General features: G+C 38.2%; 1 protein-coding gene and 1 non-coding gene across 2 annotated transcripts in view; one reads left to right on the forward strand and one right to left on the reverse strand.

Annotated features, from left to right (window-relative positions):
* hmcn1 (hemicentin 1) overlaps positions 1–17,492 on the forward strand; it is a 170,964-nt gene that overhangs the window by 66,904 nt on the left and 86,568 nt on the right. Inside the window, exons 24-37 of the mRNA XM_038291733.1 lie at positions 1,243–1,494; positions 2,028–2,123; positions 2,302–2,496; positions 2,620–2,750; positions 4,837–4,984; positions 5,242–5,368; positions 6,277–6,431; positions 9,060–9,338; positions 9,776–10,057; positions 12,906–13,014; positions 13,092–13,261; positions 13,520–13,674; positions 15,678–15,801; positions 15,894–15,995. Coding sequence (XP_038147661.1) covers positions 1,243–1,494; positions 2,028–2,123; positions 2,302–2,496; positions 2,620–2,750; positions 4,837–4,984; positions 5,242–5,368; positions 6,277–6,431; positions 9,060–9,338; positions 9,776–10,057; positions 12,906–13,014; positions 13,092–13,261; positions 13,520–13,674; positions 15,678–15,801; positions 15,894–15,995 — 2,325 coding nt within the window. The remainder of the gene's footprint in view (positions 1–1,242; positions 1,495–2,027; positions 2,124–2,301; positions 2,497–2,619; positions 2,751–4,836; positions 4,985–5,241; positions 5,369–6,276; positions 6,432–9,059; positions 9,339–9,775; positions 10,058–12,905; positions 13,015–13,091; positions 13,262–13,519; positions 13,675–15,677; positions 15,802–15,893; positions 15,996–17,492) is intronic.
* On the reverse strand, positions 11,038–11,119 carry trnas-aga. Its single transcript has one exon. It is a non-coding gene; the product is annotated as a tRNA-Ser (tRNA).

The raw sequence follows: 17,492 nt of genomic DNA on the forward strand, positions 1-17,492 counted from the left end.
ACCAGTACAAGAAACTGTGAGTATTTTAAAAGAACATTGTAGAAAATGGGAGCTAAGTGAAGATGTTCCAAAAAATGAAAATTTAAAAACAATCCACTGTACTCTGTTTCCAAGTTGGAAGATGTCTCGCTTCTCATCCAGGAAGATTTTTCAATTCAAAATGTCAGGAATAGTGTTGAGTTTGACTTTTTATAAAGTAGCCCAACAAAGCCTTGATTTTGTTTCGAAAACATGCCAATTGGAACGGATGAAGGGCTCCCCACTAACAACATGTTTTCAGATTCAGCTGAAACACTTAAGGCTGACATATTTGTACCCTTTCAGCCACTTTGATCAAAATGGTGATGTGACATGGTGTTCCCTATTGGGTTCACCGCCCTTTGGATTTATAAACCACAAATTCTAAGTTGCTTCTAAGAGTGCTTCTTTTCTATTTTGTTATGATGCTATTGGACTGTAGCGGAATGTGTATTCATTAAAGCAATATTTGTTTCTAATGAAAATGCTAATTTTGTACAGTACTTGAAGTCGCTTTAACTGGATCACCTCAAAATGACATTTCCTGTTTGTCTTGTAAAATGTCAAAAACCATCCAGTTGGAACATAGTGACCTATGTTGCTGGTCCTGCTCGGAAGTTGTTAGAAATTTACATCAACACTGACAGGGTTTGGTTGAAGTTTGAGGACCCAATTGCAGAGGCAGGGAGGTAGAGGTGAGTTTCTTGTAGATTTAATGAGTGATCCCCGGTAGCAAAAACATGAATCCAAAAATCCAACGTAAAAATTAAACACAAACAAGAACCATGGAGACATCAGGGGAAAACAATCAGGAGGATCCCGGGTAAGACGAAGTAAGACGGAGTTGGACGAAGTTAGACGAGGAACCAGCACTGAGCAACTGCACAAGGAGAGTATTTATGGCTAACTGAACAAAGAGAGGACTAACGAGCAGATTGGGAGCAGCTAGGGAAAAAGGAGACCAACACAAGAGGGCAACAAATAAAAACCTAAGAACTGAAATATAACCAGAAAACACAACAAAATAAAAATTAAACCAATAAAACTAGAAAATATGGAGAAAAGTTAAACTGAATACTCAAAAGAAAGCATAACAGAACCAAGACTGTGACAAACAATCATCATTACTGTTCAGTAATGTTTTACTATTCCATATATAACATGTTGTTTTGGTAGACAACCAGGAGCCTTTGTGTTTCTTTGACTCCGTTTTCTCTCCTGCAGTTCCTCCTAAAATCCACCCAGGTCCAAAGGTGATAAAGGTGCAGGTTGGCCATAAAGTAGAGCTGGGTTGCATGGTGTCAGGGGTCCCAGAGCCTACTCTCAGCTGGACCAAAAATAACAAAAGTTATCCTGTGTCACGTGATGGAAGTCTGACACTTTCGGATATCAAGCGTGAGGATGAAGGAATCTACACATGCACAGCCACTAACACTGCCGGCCAGGACCAGGCTCAAGTTAAGGTTCAAGTTCAAGGTTGGTTTATTTACTTTAGATTACAGTCCCTGGTCACTCTTCTTGACTAGACTTGGCTAGACTGGACCCCATTTTGTGTTCAAAAGATGTTTATTATGTTTCCCAGAGATCCTGGTCTATACTGACCTCATAGTCATAGTTTCTGTAGATTTGTTGGCTGCACATCTTGACAGAATGTGCTCTATATGACTAAGATTGGATTGCTGTGAAAACCAGTGTAGTTCATTGTGTTAATTAAAACGTTTATAATGTTCTTGTTTGAGACGTTCAGCAGTGCCCTTCTAGAGGTATCTAAGAATCTTGTCCAAAACTGTATGAATTTCAGCAACCATCGTCAACATGTCTAGATGCCAAAATGCATTGTTGCTACCACTTTGTTTCCATTAACTGCGTAGAAATTTAAAAGTGCTTGACTATAATCTGCCATCAATAGGAAATATGAGGAAACAGAAAGAGAATTAAGCTTTACTGTATTTTTATTACTGTTTAAAATTGTTAATGCCTTTGTAAAATGCTTATTTGATTCCTTTCAGCGCCTCCTGTTGTCGAGGTTGCAGAACCCCCTTTCAACAGCCCCCTGCAGGAAAGGGTTTTGAACCAACGCATTGCATTCCCCTGCCCTGCCAAAGGTGCTCTACCATCCCCTCTTATGTTTTTCTGTGTTGCTTAAAAATGCCTGATAACTTCAAAGTTCATTCTTGGTCTCAGAGAACCTGAAAAAGAAGAATGAAGCACTCCATATTAACTTGCAGATTTTACTTTTATAAAGAATAAATGATAATTGAACTATCTTCTATTATGTCTCAGGTCTACCTAAGCCAGTCATCAGTTGGTTGCGTAATGGTCAAGAACTGACAGGCAATGAGCCTGGAGTGTCTATCCTGGATGATGGTACTCTGCTGATACTTGCTGCTGTTTCGCCTCTGGATGACGGAGAGTATGTCTGCACTGCAGCTAATGATGCTGGGTCCACTGAGAAAAAGTACCAGCTCAAAGTTAACGGTGATTGAACTGTTCCCTGAATTAGAGACATAAGAGTTCAGACTACAGCGAAACAACTTGTACAGTGATGTAGTCCTCTGAATGTTTCTAGTGCACGTATCATTTTATATCATTCCACTACAGTACCACCGGATTTCCGTGATGGGGACAGACCAAGCAACACATCAGTAATCCTAAACGAGCCAGTCGACTTGGAGTGTGATGTCACGGGAAGTCCAAAACCTGTCATCACCTGGTATAAAGACGGCACTCCTGTAAGTGCATGCATTCCAAATAGTTTTCTTTTCTCAATATATCTTTTTTCTTGTTGCTTTTGTGCAAATGTCCGGTTGAAAGGCCGGGCTGTTGGCTCACTAAGGTTTTGCTACTTCTCTAAGATCTTCACAGAACAACTAGACTTATCATTATCATTGTAATTTCATACTGACAGGAGTTTCTAAGGAACTCATGAACATTTCCTTTAACATACCAGTGAATTTCAAACCCAACAACACATTCAGACAAAAACTAGTTCATCCTAAAGACAGAGCACCCAAACCAAAGCTGAGTGGCTTGTTCATGTGGTCCAGTGCAACGAGGACTGTCCGGACTCTTATATTGGAGAAACGCAACAACTACACGATCACATAGCACAACACAGGAGAGCCAGCAGCTCTGGGCAGGATTCAGCTTTAGACCTACAACTCAAGATCCATGGACACATCTGTGGCGACCAAAATGTTCGGATTTTGGAAAGAGAGGAGTGATGCGTTGAAAGAGGGGTGAAGGAAGTCATCTCTGTGAAAAGTGAATGTCATGATGTTACAAAGTTCTGACCCAATAATGCAGACAACCGAACAGAGAGACCAGGGAAAAGGTTTAACGGGTTTTATTGAAGAAGTAAAACGGGGGAAGAAGTGTTGCTCTGAACACAGCTCAACCGGAACTGTAAAGTGAGAGGAAGACACAGCGGTTAGTTCAGGCTCAGTGGGGAATTTGACTCGTGAAACTTGGAGAAGAGGTTTTGGTTGCTGACTCACGTTTCCAGAGAAGTTGTTGAATCCTTGACTCCTGTCAGTGTGCCGTGGTTCTAGTGTTTGTCTGATTCGGTGGAGGGCGGAACAGGTTTTACCCAGAATGCGGTTGATAGTTGGTGAACGGAGAAACTGACTGCCACTCAGATTTCCTGCAGTACTTGAACGAGTAGCAGTGGAGAATAATCCCTTTCTCAGTGAGAAGCTCAAACGATCTCTTGGGGAAAGTGGATCCAAACCTCCTGTTTGAACCCCAGCTTAGTTTGAAGCTCAGTTGATCCTTCCAGGGAGAGAAGGTCCGGAAAATCCAGTTTGCAGGATGACTTCCTGCTAAGAGGCAAAAACAAAACAAAGTTAAACTCAGGTTGACAAAAAACTCAGCTTGACTCAGCAAACTCAGCTTGGCTAGAGTACCCTAAACTGGTAAACACTCTGGCGTCGAAGTAGTGGCAGTCAGCAGCTTAAGAACATGTTTAACGAGGAAACCATCAGCAGGTATGTGAGGAGGCGGACCATAACCAGGTGCCTCCTGGTGGATGAAGGGAGACAAACACAGAAAACACAGACTCAAAAACAGGAGTACTGACAGTGAAAAGCATAACTGATCCAGGAGGGAGGATTGCGGTTTTAGCTTCTACAATTCAAGCCTTAAACTCATTATGAAGAGATTATATAAACACTATCATAATTCAAATGAACAAACAAAAAACTTCAAAAACCCAGGAGAACGAAGGGTGGGTCATGGATTTGCATCTGACTTGAAATGTGCTGCAAGCAACATCAGTACTCCAAAAACATATTTCTCTGGTGAGCTGACAGAATTGACAGATTATTGGATATGTGCTGAAACATTTTCAGAAAAGGATGAAATAACAGTTATAGAACTGATGATAGTGTACAAAAAAAAAATTTGTTTTCTAATTGGTTCATCAACACTCATATAAACTTATGCTCTAATTAGACCATGCAAGGTGCATTCGACTGTTGTATTCAAAATATTAAATTAAACAGCAATCAAAATAAACAGTTGCAATACTGCCTGCTTTTAGATGTTTTTGTTCTTTTCTTTTGCTGTCAGGCAGGGAAACAATCTAAGCCGACCGAGCTGTAATTTTCTTTGGAATCTAAGCCAAATCAATCTGCTTTCTAAGTGATTTTTGGCTTTAAACCTTTTTTGACTTCTGCAAAACTTTTCCCTCTCTTGGTCTTTTGATTTTTAGATCTGCTTGCTATTACCAGTATGTGTCCCAGTAAATGTCAGACAGCATTTCCTGAACCTTCTGTTATTCTGTTGGATTTGATTTAATGTATTTATGTTAATTAACAGGTTGTTACCAGTAACAGCATCCAGATTCTTGACATGGGAAAAACCCTGAAACTGCTGAGGGCAGAAACAGCTGACGCAGGCAGCTACAGCTGTGAGGCCATTAACATCGCAGGCAGCAGAGAAAAAATCTTTGTTTTGGACGTACTTGGTAAGTAAAGTCAGCGAGGAGTCCTCACAGCCAGCATAGTGCATGTTTTTAAATCAAGCTGACTGTTTTAATTTATGCTCCCTAGATTAAAAAAAGAATGCTTCACAAATTAGGTCCTTAAGTAGAATTTCTGCATCTGTCATAGCTTGAAATGAATTAACACTGCCATTTTATTAAAACAACTCTAAACATCTAAAGATGTGTTAAACATTTAATTACAAACACAAGATAATTGATGACCTTATTCTTTCTCTCAGTCCCACCAACAATTGTAGGATCTGGTTTTCCTCAGGATGTTTCTGCGATTGTCAAACAAGAAGTCCTTCTCGAATGCAAGGTGCAGGGTTCACCATTTCCCACAATTCAGTGGTACAAAGGCAGAAGGTGAGTGCCTTCTGACTTTTATAGAGTATACTTTCCCATAATGGTGGTCAGGACCTCCTAGGGGGTTGCAGGATACCAAGTGAAGGGAAACAAGATGATTTTCACTACTATTGTGCTGTCATCCCTGAGGTGTATAGAGGGCCAAGATATATTATGAAACAAATAAATGCACATAACTAAATATATAAAATTAAATAATAGAGTGGAAACTTCCAACTAATAATCAAAAATACATTTAGTATAATAAAATAAAAATAAAAAAAATGAATACTGTTATTTTGATAATGGTATGTAATTTTTGGCGGTCACTAATCTGTGTCACTGTTATTATTGCAGTCCCAGGTGAAAATGTTTAGGAACCCCTGGTTTAGAACAATGTTCCTTAGAAACTTGATTAAAGCTGCTTGCTTTTTGCAGCAAATCATGAAAACCAGGAGATAACTGCAAAGATTAAAAGAAGAGAAGGGGAGGAAAAAGGGAGAAATGTGACACCAATTGGTTTTGTTCTGTGTTTTTTTCCCCTAAATGTACAATTTGTTATCTCATCTAATGGATTAGAGATTATTTGTTATTTTATAGTGTAATAGTTTAAAAAAGGGGGAAAAAAAGTTTATTTGTGGATTTCTTTAAAATTCAAAATGAGTACATACCTGAATCACACACATAGATACAGACTGATACTGAGTTCTGTACTGATTATTTCACTATGAATGTATAAATGTATGTAATCCTTGATTAGAAAAGGTTTTTATGTTCTATGATTGTTCCATCGATGAATTTGCATTTAAAATGTTTCAATAGAAGTTCAAACTTAATGTGATGATGAATGTATGTAAACCTTGAAACCTAAACTGGAAGCATAACCATAAACTAAGGTTTCCATCTAACTGGGTTTTATTTCTCTTTAGGTTGGTGTTTCTTGGTGATCCAAATCTGAAAGTCATGAATAGAGATCAGGTGTTGAGGATAAAAGCTGCTCGTCTTGGAGACCAAGGTCACTACCAGTGCAGCGTCACGAACGCAGCTGGAAAACAGTCCAAAGACTTCAACCTTAGCGTCTATGGTAATTATTTCCCTTTCTATTTGCTTAAGAATGAAACAGTCAAATATTACTCCCATAATGGTTGAAGCAGCAACCTGGCCAAACATATACAGTAAACACCCAGACAAGTGTGTGTTAAATCAATTTACAGACGTAAATGCACATGTCCAGTCTGGCCAACTCATCTAAGCTAAGTTAGATTTAAAAGTCCAATCGCTAAAAGGTTATAAGATGTTCAGTAGTGGTCTCATCATAGGAAAATGACACTGACTGGAACTAAACATACAGACAACCAAACCATCATATAATAGAGATGCCAAGAAGACCTACTACAATATAGGATCAATAGAAAAGTCTAAGAAACCTTTCAGACACCAAATTTATGCTACAGCACTGAAAAAAATAAAATCTTTTTCCTCTTATTAGTGTTAGTATCTGTGTTCAAATCAGATTTCAATTTTTCCTCACAGGCAGTTACTAAGTACTTGTAATTCTCCGCAATTAACCCTTTTTGACCATCTATGTCCCTAACCTGACTCCGCCAAATGGATTTGCTCCGCATAGCCGTCTGGAAACCTTCCGTTGAAGTAATTTTGGGAAGGGGGGAAATACTGGTTAGCTGATTTGCCTATGTTGGTGATAGACGGGCCAAATAAACCAATCAGATCAACGAAGCATATGACGTACTAACCGAGCGACGACGAAAACACAACCACAAGTAGGGCTGGGCAATATAGAAAAAAAGCTTATTGATAAAAAAAAATGCATATTAATCGATATCGATAATTATTGAAAAGATTTGAAACCATATTTTATGTGCAGCTCTGCCTGGACTTTTTATGATATTGCTAAATGATTTAATTTTAATAAAGAACACAAACACAGACTTCCAATTAAATCTTTATTTAACCAACTTTTTTAACCATAACAGAATTGTTTTAAAGCTACAATGTGTAATAATTACAGGGATATACAGTCAGAAATGTAATATATTATACATAACTATGTTATTTATCATCATCTACGAGCTCAGCCTCTTAACCCTAATATTTGCGTTGCCTTAGAATTCGTTATTTATAATTACATAGGAGCGGGTCTCGCAGCCATGGAGGCAGACATCTTTGCGCTACGGCAGTGCAGAGCCAACAAACTAGTGATTGCGAGATCGCCAAGATGTCAAAACGATGTAGAAAAAATAACGGGTATATTTATTATCTTAAGTCTACATGAAATCTATACCCTACACAGACTAATGAAATACTATCCGTAAAATTATCTATGTAAACAAACCTCATCACTTGAGAAGGTAGGTGATGCGTACGTCGTGGAAGACATTTTGTCCCGTAACGCTCACCGTACTGTTTGGGGGGAGAAGCGGTCGGGGGGAGATGTTCATGTTGCTGCAGTCTGCAGTCTGACCGCTAGATGTCGCTAAAAGTTACACACTGTAGCTTTAAGGAAAAATAACTTAAGAGACCTGAGTTATGTTATTAAATACTGACAAAGAATAAATTAAGGTGACCAGAAAAGTGACCAAAATAAATATAACAAATAAATAAATGGACCGCCGCCACCCGCATTCCTGTTTTAACCTGAGTTATTACTTTGAAGTTTCTGGCCCCTCAGCATTTTTCTTTCAATTGTTAGAACTACGTGGGAACCTGCCCAGAACTGAAAATATATATATATTTTCCGAAATTCCCGAAGATTCCTCTGAGGACGAAGCAGATGCACGCCGAGGCCTACACAGCTCGTACTCCTGCGGGTGTGAGCGGCTGAGATGATTAAAAAAAAGTTGGTTGCGTTATCAGACTTCGTTTTCACTGGTTCCCTATACATTTTACAGATGACTGTGGTTTGTTTTTTGTCCGACTTGCCATGACCGAAATACTGCCAAACTGGCGAACTACAAAAACCTTCTTTGGAACAATTTCCTCCACCTCTCCTTGCTGTGACATCTTCATGTGCTCTGTGTTGTGGTTTGAGAGGGCGGCGCTTTGTGATGGCATGCCTGGGTCCGCGATTGTGATTGGTTGGGAAGAAGTAGTGACTAGCATAAACCTACATGATAGGCTACAATGAGAAGGAAGGAAAACTGCTTTTATTTATCGAACTTTTATCGACTCTCTTTTTTTCTATTGCGCCACACGTCTATCGATCGATATATATCGTTATTGAATTATCGCCCAGCTCTAACCACAAGCCAGGCTACTCTTGCCGAAACAAGTCGGGAGAAGAGCAAAAACATCTTTTCCTCTGAGAAAAGCCTCCAGAGCAGTGTTTTGCTCTTCTTTCAGTGAAGAAATACTCTGTAATTCCGATAAAACTTGCTCGATAGCCACGCTAACGCTAGTTTCATCGGCTGAAGCCGGCATGTTCTTTAGACTGAACTGTCGCGCTTCTCGTTGCGTCATACCTCAACCCGCCTCAAAGCCAAATTTTCTTTAACGGAGAGTCTCCAGACTGATCTGCGAGTGAAACCTTTAAAGCTCGCGAGATCAGGATGGTCTCACAAGGCTAGTATGTCCCTGGACCTATGCGTATTTCTGCTCTATCCGAAGTCTACAATAAGCTGTTTTTTTGTTTGTTTCGGAGGCCTTAAGGTCTAAGAAATTGTAATGATAAGAACTTTTATTCCTGTTACCGTAGTACCTCCTGCCATCATTGGAGGCAACACAACTTTGGATGTGACAGCACTGCTGGACACAACGGTAACACTGGAGTGTGAGGTACGTGGTGTGCCGCCCCCCACCATCACTTGGTACCGCAGAGGAGAGGCCATCATGTCCGGCAGACATGCTCAGTATGTAGAGAGAGGCCTCCGCCTGAAGATCCCACGAGTGCAGGCGTCTGACGCTGGACAGTACACCTGCAAGGTTAACAACCTGGCTGGGAGCGCAGAGAAGAGCTTTAATCTGGACGTCTACAGTAAGATTTGTTTCGGATTATTTGCTATTTATATAAATATCGTTTTAAGGAACCTTCTCCTTTCATTCGAACATTAACATTAAAAATATTTACAGGCGTGCTCAGGTGGGTCACATATTAGAGACTCATGGTGTTGAATTCATGCTTGGAGAGAAGTAGTTTCTGTGTGAAGTTTGTAAGAAAAATAGTTTTAAAACTTTGCTAGCAAGAAGTGGCCACTTATGGTTTTCTGTTTAATTACTTATTTTTATAGGAGTCAGAGTCAGTGGGCCCAAATTGATCAGAGCCAACATAAATAGAGATGCGATCTTGAAGTTGTGCTTCACCTTAATTATTTTTGCTTAATTTTTTCTTTGGTTGATAAATGAGAGGTTTTAGTGGGAAAGTCTGCAAAGTTTTAATGCCTTGTTATCTTTTTTTTTATTCATTTCCTTCAGGGCCTCCTACCATCACAGGTGTGGAGGATGAGCCCATTGAGAGGAAAGTGGTCCTCGGTAAGCATCTGATCCTGGAGTGTCAGGCGGCAGGTCATCCTCCACCCTCCCTCACCTGGCTGAAAGACGGAGTCCCTGTGCGTCATGGAGAAAGTGTCAGTCTTTCAGAGCAGGGAAGGAAATTAGAAATCCTCTCAGCCAGCATGTCAGATGCAGGACGTTACATCTGTGTGGCTACAAGCATTGCTGGAGAGAAGGAGGTCAAATATGATGTCAAAGTTTTAGGTAAAAAGACACAAAAAATATTTTATTATTGGCATAAACAAACACTGTTTAAAATTATACTCTTTATAATATCAAATAATTCCTTACTTGGTAATCATCCCTATTGACCAGCAGGGGCCAGTGTTGGCCACGGTACTGAAAACATACAGTGCAAACATTTAAATATAATTAGCCCATTTTTTCCTTAAATTTTGTGTATATGTTCTTGATTTGAGGAGGTAAGATAATTTGCTTATTGATTAGGATAATTTGTGTTTGTCTGTAATGTCTGTAACCCACAAAGATTCACATAGCTGCTGTATTTAACTACCCACATGTTACAGATTAATTTTGCTCAAATCCTGCATGACTTTTATAGCAAATGTAAAAACTGTTTTCCAGAGGTGGAAAAAGTACTAAAATATCATAATCAAATAAAAGTACCAATACTTGGATTAAATATTACTCCCGAAAATGTTGCTTTTCCACTTAAAATTCAATACAATCCAGCTTTATTTACAAAGCACTTTAAAATTTCTCAAAGAAAAAAAGTTCTGTAAAGTGAAACAACATAATACCATTACACACACTCAAAAAAAGCAAGCATAAAAGAATCAGAACTATAAAATCTATAATAAAATAAAAATAAAAGTAATTTAAAATAATGTATCACAGACTAAAATCAACATCTCACACAGTTTAGAAAGCCAAGGCAAAGAGATGAGTGATTTAAAATAAAACAAAGAAGTAGACAATTCACATTAACAATGGAGAAATACTTGTTATACAAACATACCTTAATATGTTTGTCTAGCTTAATTCGATTTAGGTTTTTTACACCTTGTTAACAATTTTAGATCAGGTTCTGTGAATTTTCAGCCTTGAAGCAACTGGAACTGCCTGAATTAGAACAACTGCTGCGTGATAAACCTCAAACAATTGCAGCCCTGTTCTGTTGACTTTCCTCTTGGCAGATTCTGATAACAGAAAAAGCAAGCATGCGTTGTCAGCAGGATTCGAACCTGCGCGGGGAGACCCCAATGGATTTCTAGTCCATCGCCTTAACCACTCGGCCATGACAACTCTTGTGTGGGAGAGCTGACGCTGTTTTATTTCCAAAGCGAGACACTCAGTTTCAGTTTTCAGCAGCAATCACAAGAGAAGAAACATACGTACAGGTGCTGGTCATAAAATTAGAATATCATGAAAAAGTAGATTGATTTCAGTAATTCCATTTAAAAAGTGAAACTTGTATATTATATTCATACATTACATACAAACTCATATATTTCAGATGTTTATTTTGTTTAATTTTGATGATTACAAATGACAACAAATGAAAATCTCAAATTCATCATATCAGAAAATTAGAATATTGTGAAAAGGTTCAAAATTGATGGCCCCTGGTGCCACGCTCTAATCAGCTAATTAACTCAAACCACCTGCAAAAGCCTTTAAATGGTCTTTCAGTCTAGTTCTATAGGCTACACAATCATGGGGAAGACTGCTGACTTGACAGTTGTCCAAAAGACGACCATCGACACCTTGCACAAGGAGGGCAAGACACAAAAGGTCATCGCTAAAGAGGCTGGCTGTTCACAGAGCTCAGTGTCCAAGCACATTAATAGAGAGGCGAAGGGAAGGAAAAGATGTGGTCGAAAAAAGTGTACAAGCAAGAGAGATAACCGCACCCTGGAGAGGATTGTGAAACAAAACCCATTCAAAAATGTGGGGGAGATTCACAAAGAGTGGACTGCAGCTGGAGTGAGTGCTTCAAGAACCACCACACACAGACGTATGAAAGACATGGGTTTCTGCTGTCGCATTCCTTGTGTCAAGCCACTCTTGAACCACAGACAGCGTCAGAAGCATCTTGCCTGGGCTAAAGAGAAACAGGACTGGACTGCTGGTGAGTGGTCCAAAGTCATGTTCTCTGATGAAAGTAAATTTTGCATTTCCTTTGGAAATCAAGGTCCCAGAGTCTGGAGGAAAAGAAGAGAGGCACTTCATCCACGTTGCTTGAAGTCCAGTGTAAAGTTTCCACAGTCAGTGATGGTTTGGGGTGCCATGTCATCTGCTGGTGTTGGTCCATTGTGTTTTCTGAGGTCCAGGGTCAACGCAGCCACATACCAGGAAGTTTTAGAGCACTTCATGCTTCCTGCAGCTGACCAACTTTTTGGAGATGCAGATTTCATTTTCCAACAGGACTTGGCACCTGCACACAGTGCCAAAGCTACCAGTACCTGGTTGAAGGACCATGGTATCCCTGTTCTTAATTGGCCAGCAAACTCTCCTGACCTTAACCCCATAGAAAATCTATGGGGTATTGTGAAGAAGAAGATGCAATACACCAGACCCAACAATTCAGAAGAGCTAAAAGCCACTATTAGAGCAACCTGGGCTATCATAACACCTGAGCAGTGCCACAGACTGATCGACTCCATGCCACGCCGCATTGCTGCAGTAATACAGGCCAAAGGAGGCCCAACTAAATACTGAGTGCTGTACATGCTCATACTTTTCATGTTCATACTTTTCAGTTGGCCAACATTTCTATAAATCCTTTGTTTTTATTGGTCTTCAGTAATATTCTAATTTTCTGATATGATGAATTTGAGATTTTCATTTGTTGTCATTTGTAATCATCAAAATTAAACAAAATAAACATCTGAAATATATGAGTTTGTATGTAATGTATGAATATAATATACAAGTTTCACTTTTTAAATGGAATTACTGAAATCAATCTACTTTTTCATGATATTCTAATTTTATGACCAGCACCTGTATATGCATCTGCAACATTTTACTATTGCTTATCTTTTGCTATAGATAAACAATAAACAGAGATTTCTTATATCAATTCTAGTTCCTCCTTTCATTGATGGAGCTGATGTGGTGACAGAGAGCACAGTAATGATTAACACTCCTTTGGAGCTGGAGTGTCACGCCACCGGGTCAGCTGCACCCGCCATCATGTAAGGCATCAGTCCAACATGCACATAAATGGTCATATGTATCATACCGACAAAAAAATGCAACTGTTTATTCTCAGGTGGTACAAAGATGGAAAACGACTCCGATCTGGAGAAGGGTTGAGGATTGCAGCCAACGGGAGACGACTGATTATTTCCCGCGCTCAGATCTCTGACTCAGCTCATTTTCTGTGTCTGGCCACAAACAAGGCTGGAGTCCATGAGAGGAGCTTCAATGTGACTGTCCAAGGTACAAAATAAAAAAAAACTATAACTTAAAAAAAAACAACAACCTAGATTTCTGTTGTTATGCAAATGTTCATATGATTATTTATATTTTGAAATCCCAATACAAGCTGCAGGAAAGCTTTGTCTTTGGGTAAATATGGCTCATTTTTTATTAATTTATAAATTTCTTTAATCAATTTTCCCTCCATATGGAGTTCTGAGGTGAAAAAAGGTGTATTAAAAAATAATTAATTGAAAACTAATTCATAAATTTCTGCAGTTCCTCCATCTATGCGTTTGAACGGGCCTGTCGATCGCTCAGTGATTCTTCACAAACCGATCAGTTTGGACTGCATCTCCAGTGGCATCCCTCCCCCTAGTATTACCTGGCTTAAAGATGGCCAACCTGTGGTCACAGCGGAGGAGCACATCAAGGTAGCTTTCAATTTCTTGAAGAAAATCTGTGGTTCAGTCAAATCTATAGTTAAGGTTGGAATTATTTAAACCATTGGAATATTTAGGTCTGGGGTGATGAAAACATAATCCATATCAGTTGATATTTTCTGATGGTTTAAAATGAAATCATACAGAGAATCAAAGAGATAACAAGATCAGTTTCTAACCTTTATTATTTATTAGGGATGCACGATATAATCGGCCCCCTATCGGTATCGGCCTGTATCGGCCTTAAAACTGAATATCGGACATCGGCCACCCCACCGATATTTAATCCGATATTTGATAAGCTTCTGAGTTTCTAAAGTCTAAAAAAAAAAAAACTTCTTTTTTACAGACTTAAAAACTTCTAAAGACGAGGGAAAAATTATTGATACATTAAAATATCACAATATCTTCATATGCTGATATATTGCCATTTAAAAACACCATATCAATCTCTTTTACTAATGAAATATTGCTATATGTCATCGCTATGCTATGAAATCCCCCGAAAATTCACAAATTTTTGCCATATTTTTATATGTTGATATATTGACGCGGTATCGATCTATTTTACTAACAAAATCTCACAAGAATTTGCAAAATATCACGAGAGTTTGTAACAGAACGATGAAATTTTGAAAGTAAAATAGATCGATACCGCGTTTTTAAAAATCAATTTGATATCAGCATATGAAAATATATTTGAGTATATTATTTTTCAAAGTGTCAGAAATGGATAACAAAACTGCAATTTTCAATGACTACTTATTTTTGTCCAGCTTTAACATCGGTATCGATATCGGTTATCGGCTATATGAGTTGTAAAATATCAGCATATCGGATATCGGCCAAAATCCCAATATCGTGCATCCCTATTATTTATTTATTTATTTATTTATTTATTTTTATTAAATCAAAAGATAAACTGCCAATACAATTTTTGCTTATAGACTAATAAAAGCCAAGTTAGTTTTTTGCTCTATGATAATTTCTCCCTCCAAATAAATACTCAAGTTTATCTAGTGTGGCAACTATTCTGGAATCAAAGAATCTCCCATCACTTTTATTCAGATGACTGCAAAATGTTTATGCAATAAAAAAATGTTTTTACAATATAATGGTTTCCTGACAGCCATTGTGGTTGGCTCAAAACATTTTAAATCTAAACCGGAGGTCTTCAACAGGGGGTCCGCGACCCCTGGGGGGTCCACAGAGGTACTGCATGGGGGTCGCAAAATTTTTGGTTGACTTTTTTTATATTCTCCCCTGCAATTTTTTCCACTAATTGAAATGTCTTTAGATAAACATTAAAATGAATACAACACTGTAGTAAACAGATAAATGGAGGCAGAAGATGTCTTTCAGTCATCAATGCACACATTCAGCGACACACAGGAGCTCTTTCAAGCTGGGCACCGTTTCATTCACAACACCTGTCCCATCAACCAGGAATCATAATCAGAAATATTTTAATAATCCCAGGAAGGAATTACTTTTGTTATATTACTCCATCAAACACAGTGACCATAGGACCAGTTTGATATAACACAATTTCATAGAATATATATAATTAGGGGGTTCCCGCTCCATCAGTTTGGGGGTCCTCGGCCTGGAAAACACTGAAGCCCCCTGATCTAGACGAAAGCGAACTGGAAACCTCTGGTGTTTCGACCTCTGGACCCACTGAATAACCTGGGCCAACTTAAAGAATATGTTCATTCTTTTATCTTTATTGATTTGGATTTTAACGTCCACAAGCAAATTAATACTGTTGTAGAACAGCTCATCTTCTCATCAAAAGTCAAACCGTTTTCATCTTTCTAGACAGGAATAAATCAAAATGTGCAAATGAGTTATTACAGAAACAAAAGACTCTCTGACGTCTGCTATTTCAGGCTAACCAATGCAGAAAAAGGATCAAACATGGTTTGCTTGTACTGTATTAAGGGTTGTGATATTGCTCCACCTGTGTCTAACTGTGGTTTTAACTACCACAGCTGCAGTCAGCAGGCAGGACTCTACAAATCACAGAAGCAAGACTAGAAGATTCTGGGAGATACACCTGCCTGGCCACAAACGCAGCCGGAGAAGCTCAACAGCATATTCGACTGAGTGTCCATGGTAATTTACAGAAACACTTAACTCTGTTGAACATCTTCTTTTTATCATTTTTGCTTCCTAACAATAGGGATAACATCATTATTTGTCTTCAGAGCCTCCCAGCATCCCCCTCTCTGAAGACATCATCAACCAGACTATTCTGTCAGGCTTTCCCACTGAGCTGGAGTGCAAAGCCTCAGGAAGTCCATTACCTGGTAAGACTGATTGTTGGTGTCCTCCACCATCCTGCCCTAATCCATCCCAGCCTGAAGCTTATCAGCAGGTTATTGATTTTTTGCCTTGGGTGTAACTCAGATTTTTGATGCTCCATAGTCTACTTCATTGATCCCTAATTTGTTGATTCAGATTTAGCTGATTGATTTAGTTATTTTAAACTTTTAAGTTACTCCTCTGGCTGTTTGTAGTGACAAAATGTGTTTATTTTGTGACTTCAGATCAACACATGGCTTAGAAATAGATCTTTGCCTCAACTTGAATTTATAAATTTATTCCGTTTAAGTCATAATTGCATCCCTCTAGTAAATATCTGTTTACTTATCAAATGTATTAATGACTTAATAGAACAAAAATTCTGATAAAGGATCAAGAGCTTTCTTGTTGTATTTGTTGGACTGTGTGCCATCCAATGTGGCTCCAGGTTTCCTTGTTAAAAAAGAAATCCTGTCGTTGGACATTTTTTCTCGATTGAAGAAAAAATTTGAGTTAAAAGTTGGAATCTTCTGGATTTCCATTTTAAGGTATTGCTATTACTTTACAGATTAATGCTAAGCTGCACAGTTTAAATTATGTTGCACAGTTTCTCATACAGGTTCTGACATAACATTATACTGACTTAACCCTGTAATGCCAAATGTATCATATTTGATACATACGGTTTCTGAACTCCATCTGACACCTTTTGCATAATTTAATGGTAAAAACTTTGCTCAAAATCCTATTGTACACAATCAGATATACCTGATAACGGAGGGCAGAAGAACTACACAAAAAAATTATCTTGACTTATCGCATAGTAATAAATTATTAATATCAAAAATGTATTTCTGTTTTTTCTTTTTACATATTTTGTTATAAGGCCAAATAAGGACTTCAAACCAAAAAAAAAAGTTATTTTCTGTTTTGTTTTATTCTTGGATCGGGCTTTAAAGGGTTAATAGCTTAACAGCTTGTAGCACCAGAATCTGTGGTTAAGCTCTCAGTTGCTTTAAACAATATCAAAAACTGATTTGTTCAAAGTTTCCAATCAAACTTTCATTCCATTTCTTTAATGATTATTTAAACTGTTTATTTATTTTGTCCTTTTATGCTCTATACAAAGTATTTACCTTTGTTCCAAAGCACAGTCTGAATTCCTACATTATTGCTTCAAGCACAACAGTCACCCTAATAAGTGCATCATCCTAATGAGTATTTTATAAAGCCACGCTCCGCAAAGCTGTATAAAATACACTGAAAAAAAAAAATAAAGCAACTGTTTTTTGGCATTTACTTAATCATATATAGTTACTTTAATATAATTATTTCATGTTAGCAGGGTAGGACATAAAAAAAACCGTGTTAAAGTAACTAAATATGATTAAGTAAATGCCAAAAGTGGTTGCATAATTGTTTTCAGTGTACTCCCTGTAGCTGCATTGAGTTTAGATGGGTAACATACAATAATATGACCAAATGAGTAGCAAAACATCAAC

This window comes from Cyprinodon tularosa, unplaced genomic scaffold (genome assembly GCF_016077235.1).
Source record: "Cyprinodon tularosa strain WSP-4 unplaced genomic scaffold, ASM1607723v1 ctg30, whole genome shotgun sequence".
Classification (NCBI taxonomy): domain Eukaryota; kingdom Metazoa; phylum Chordata; class Actinopteri; order Cyprinodontiformes; family Cyprinodontidae; genus Cyprinodon; species Cyprinodon tularosa.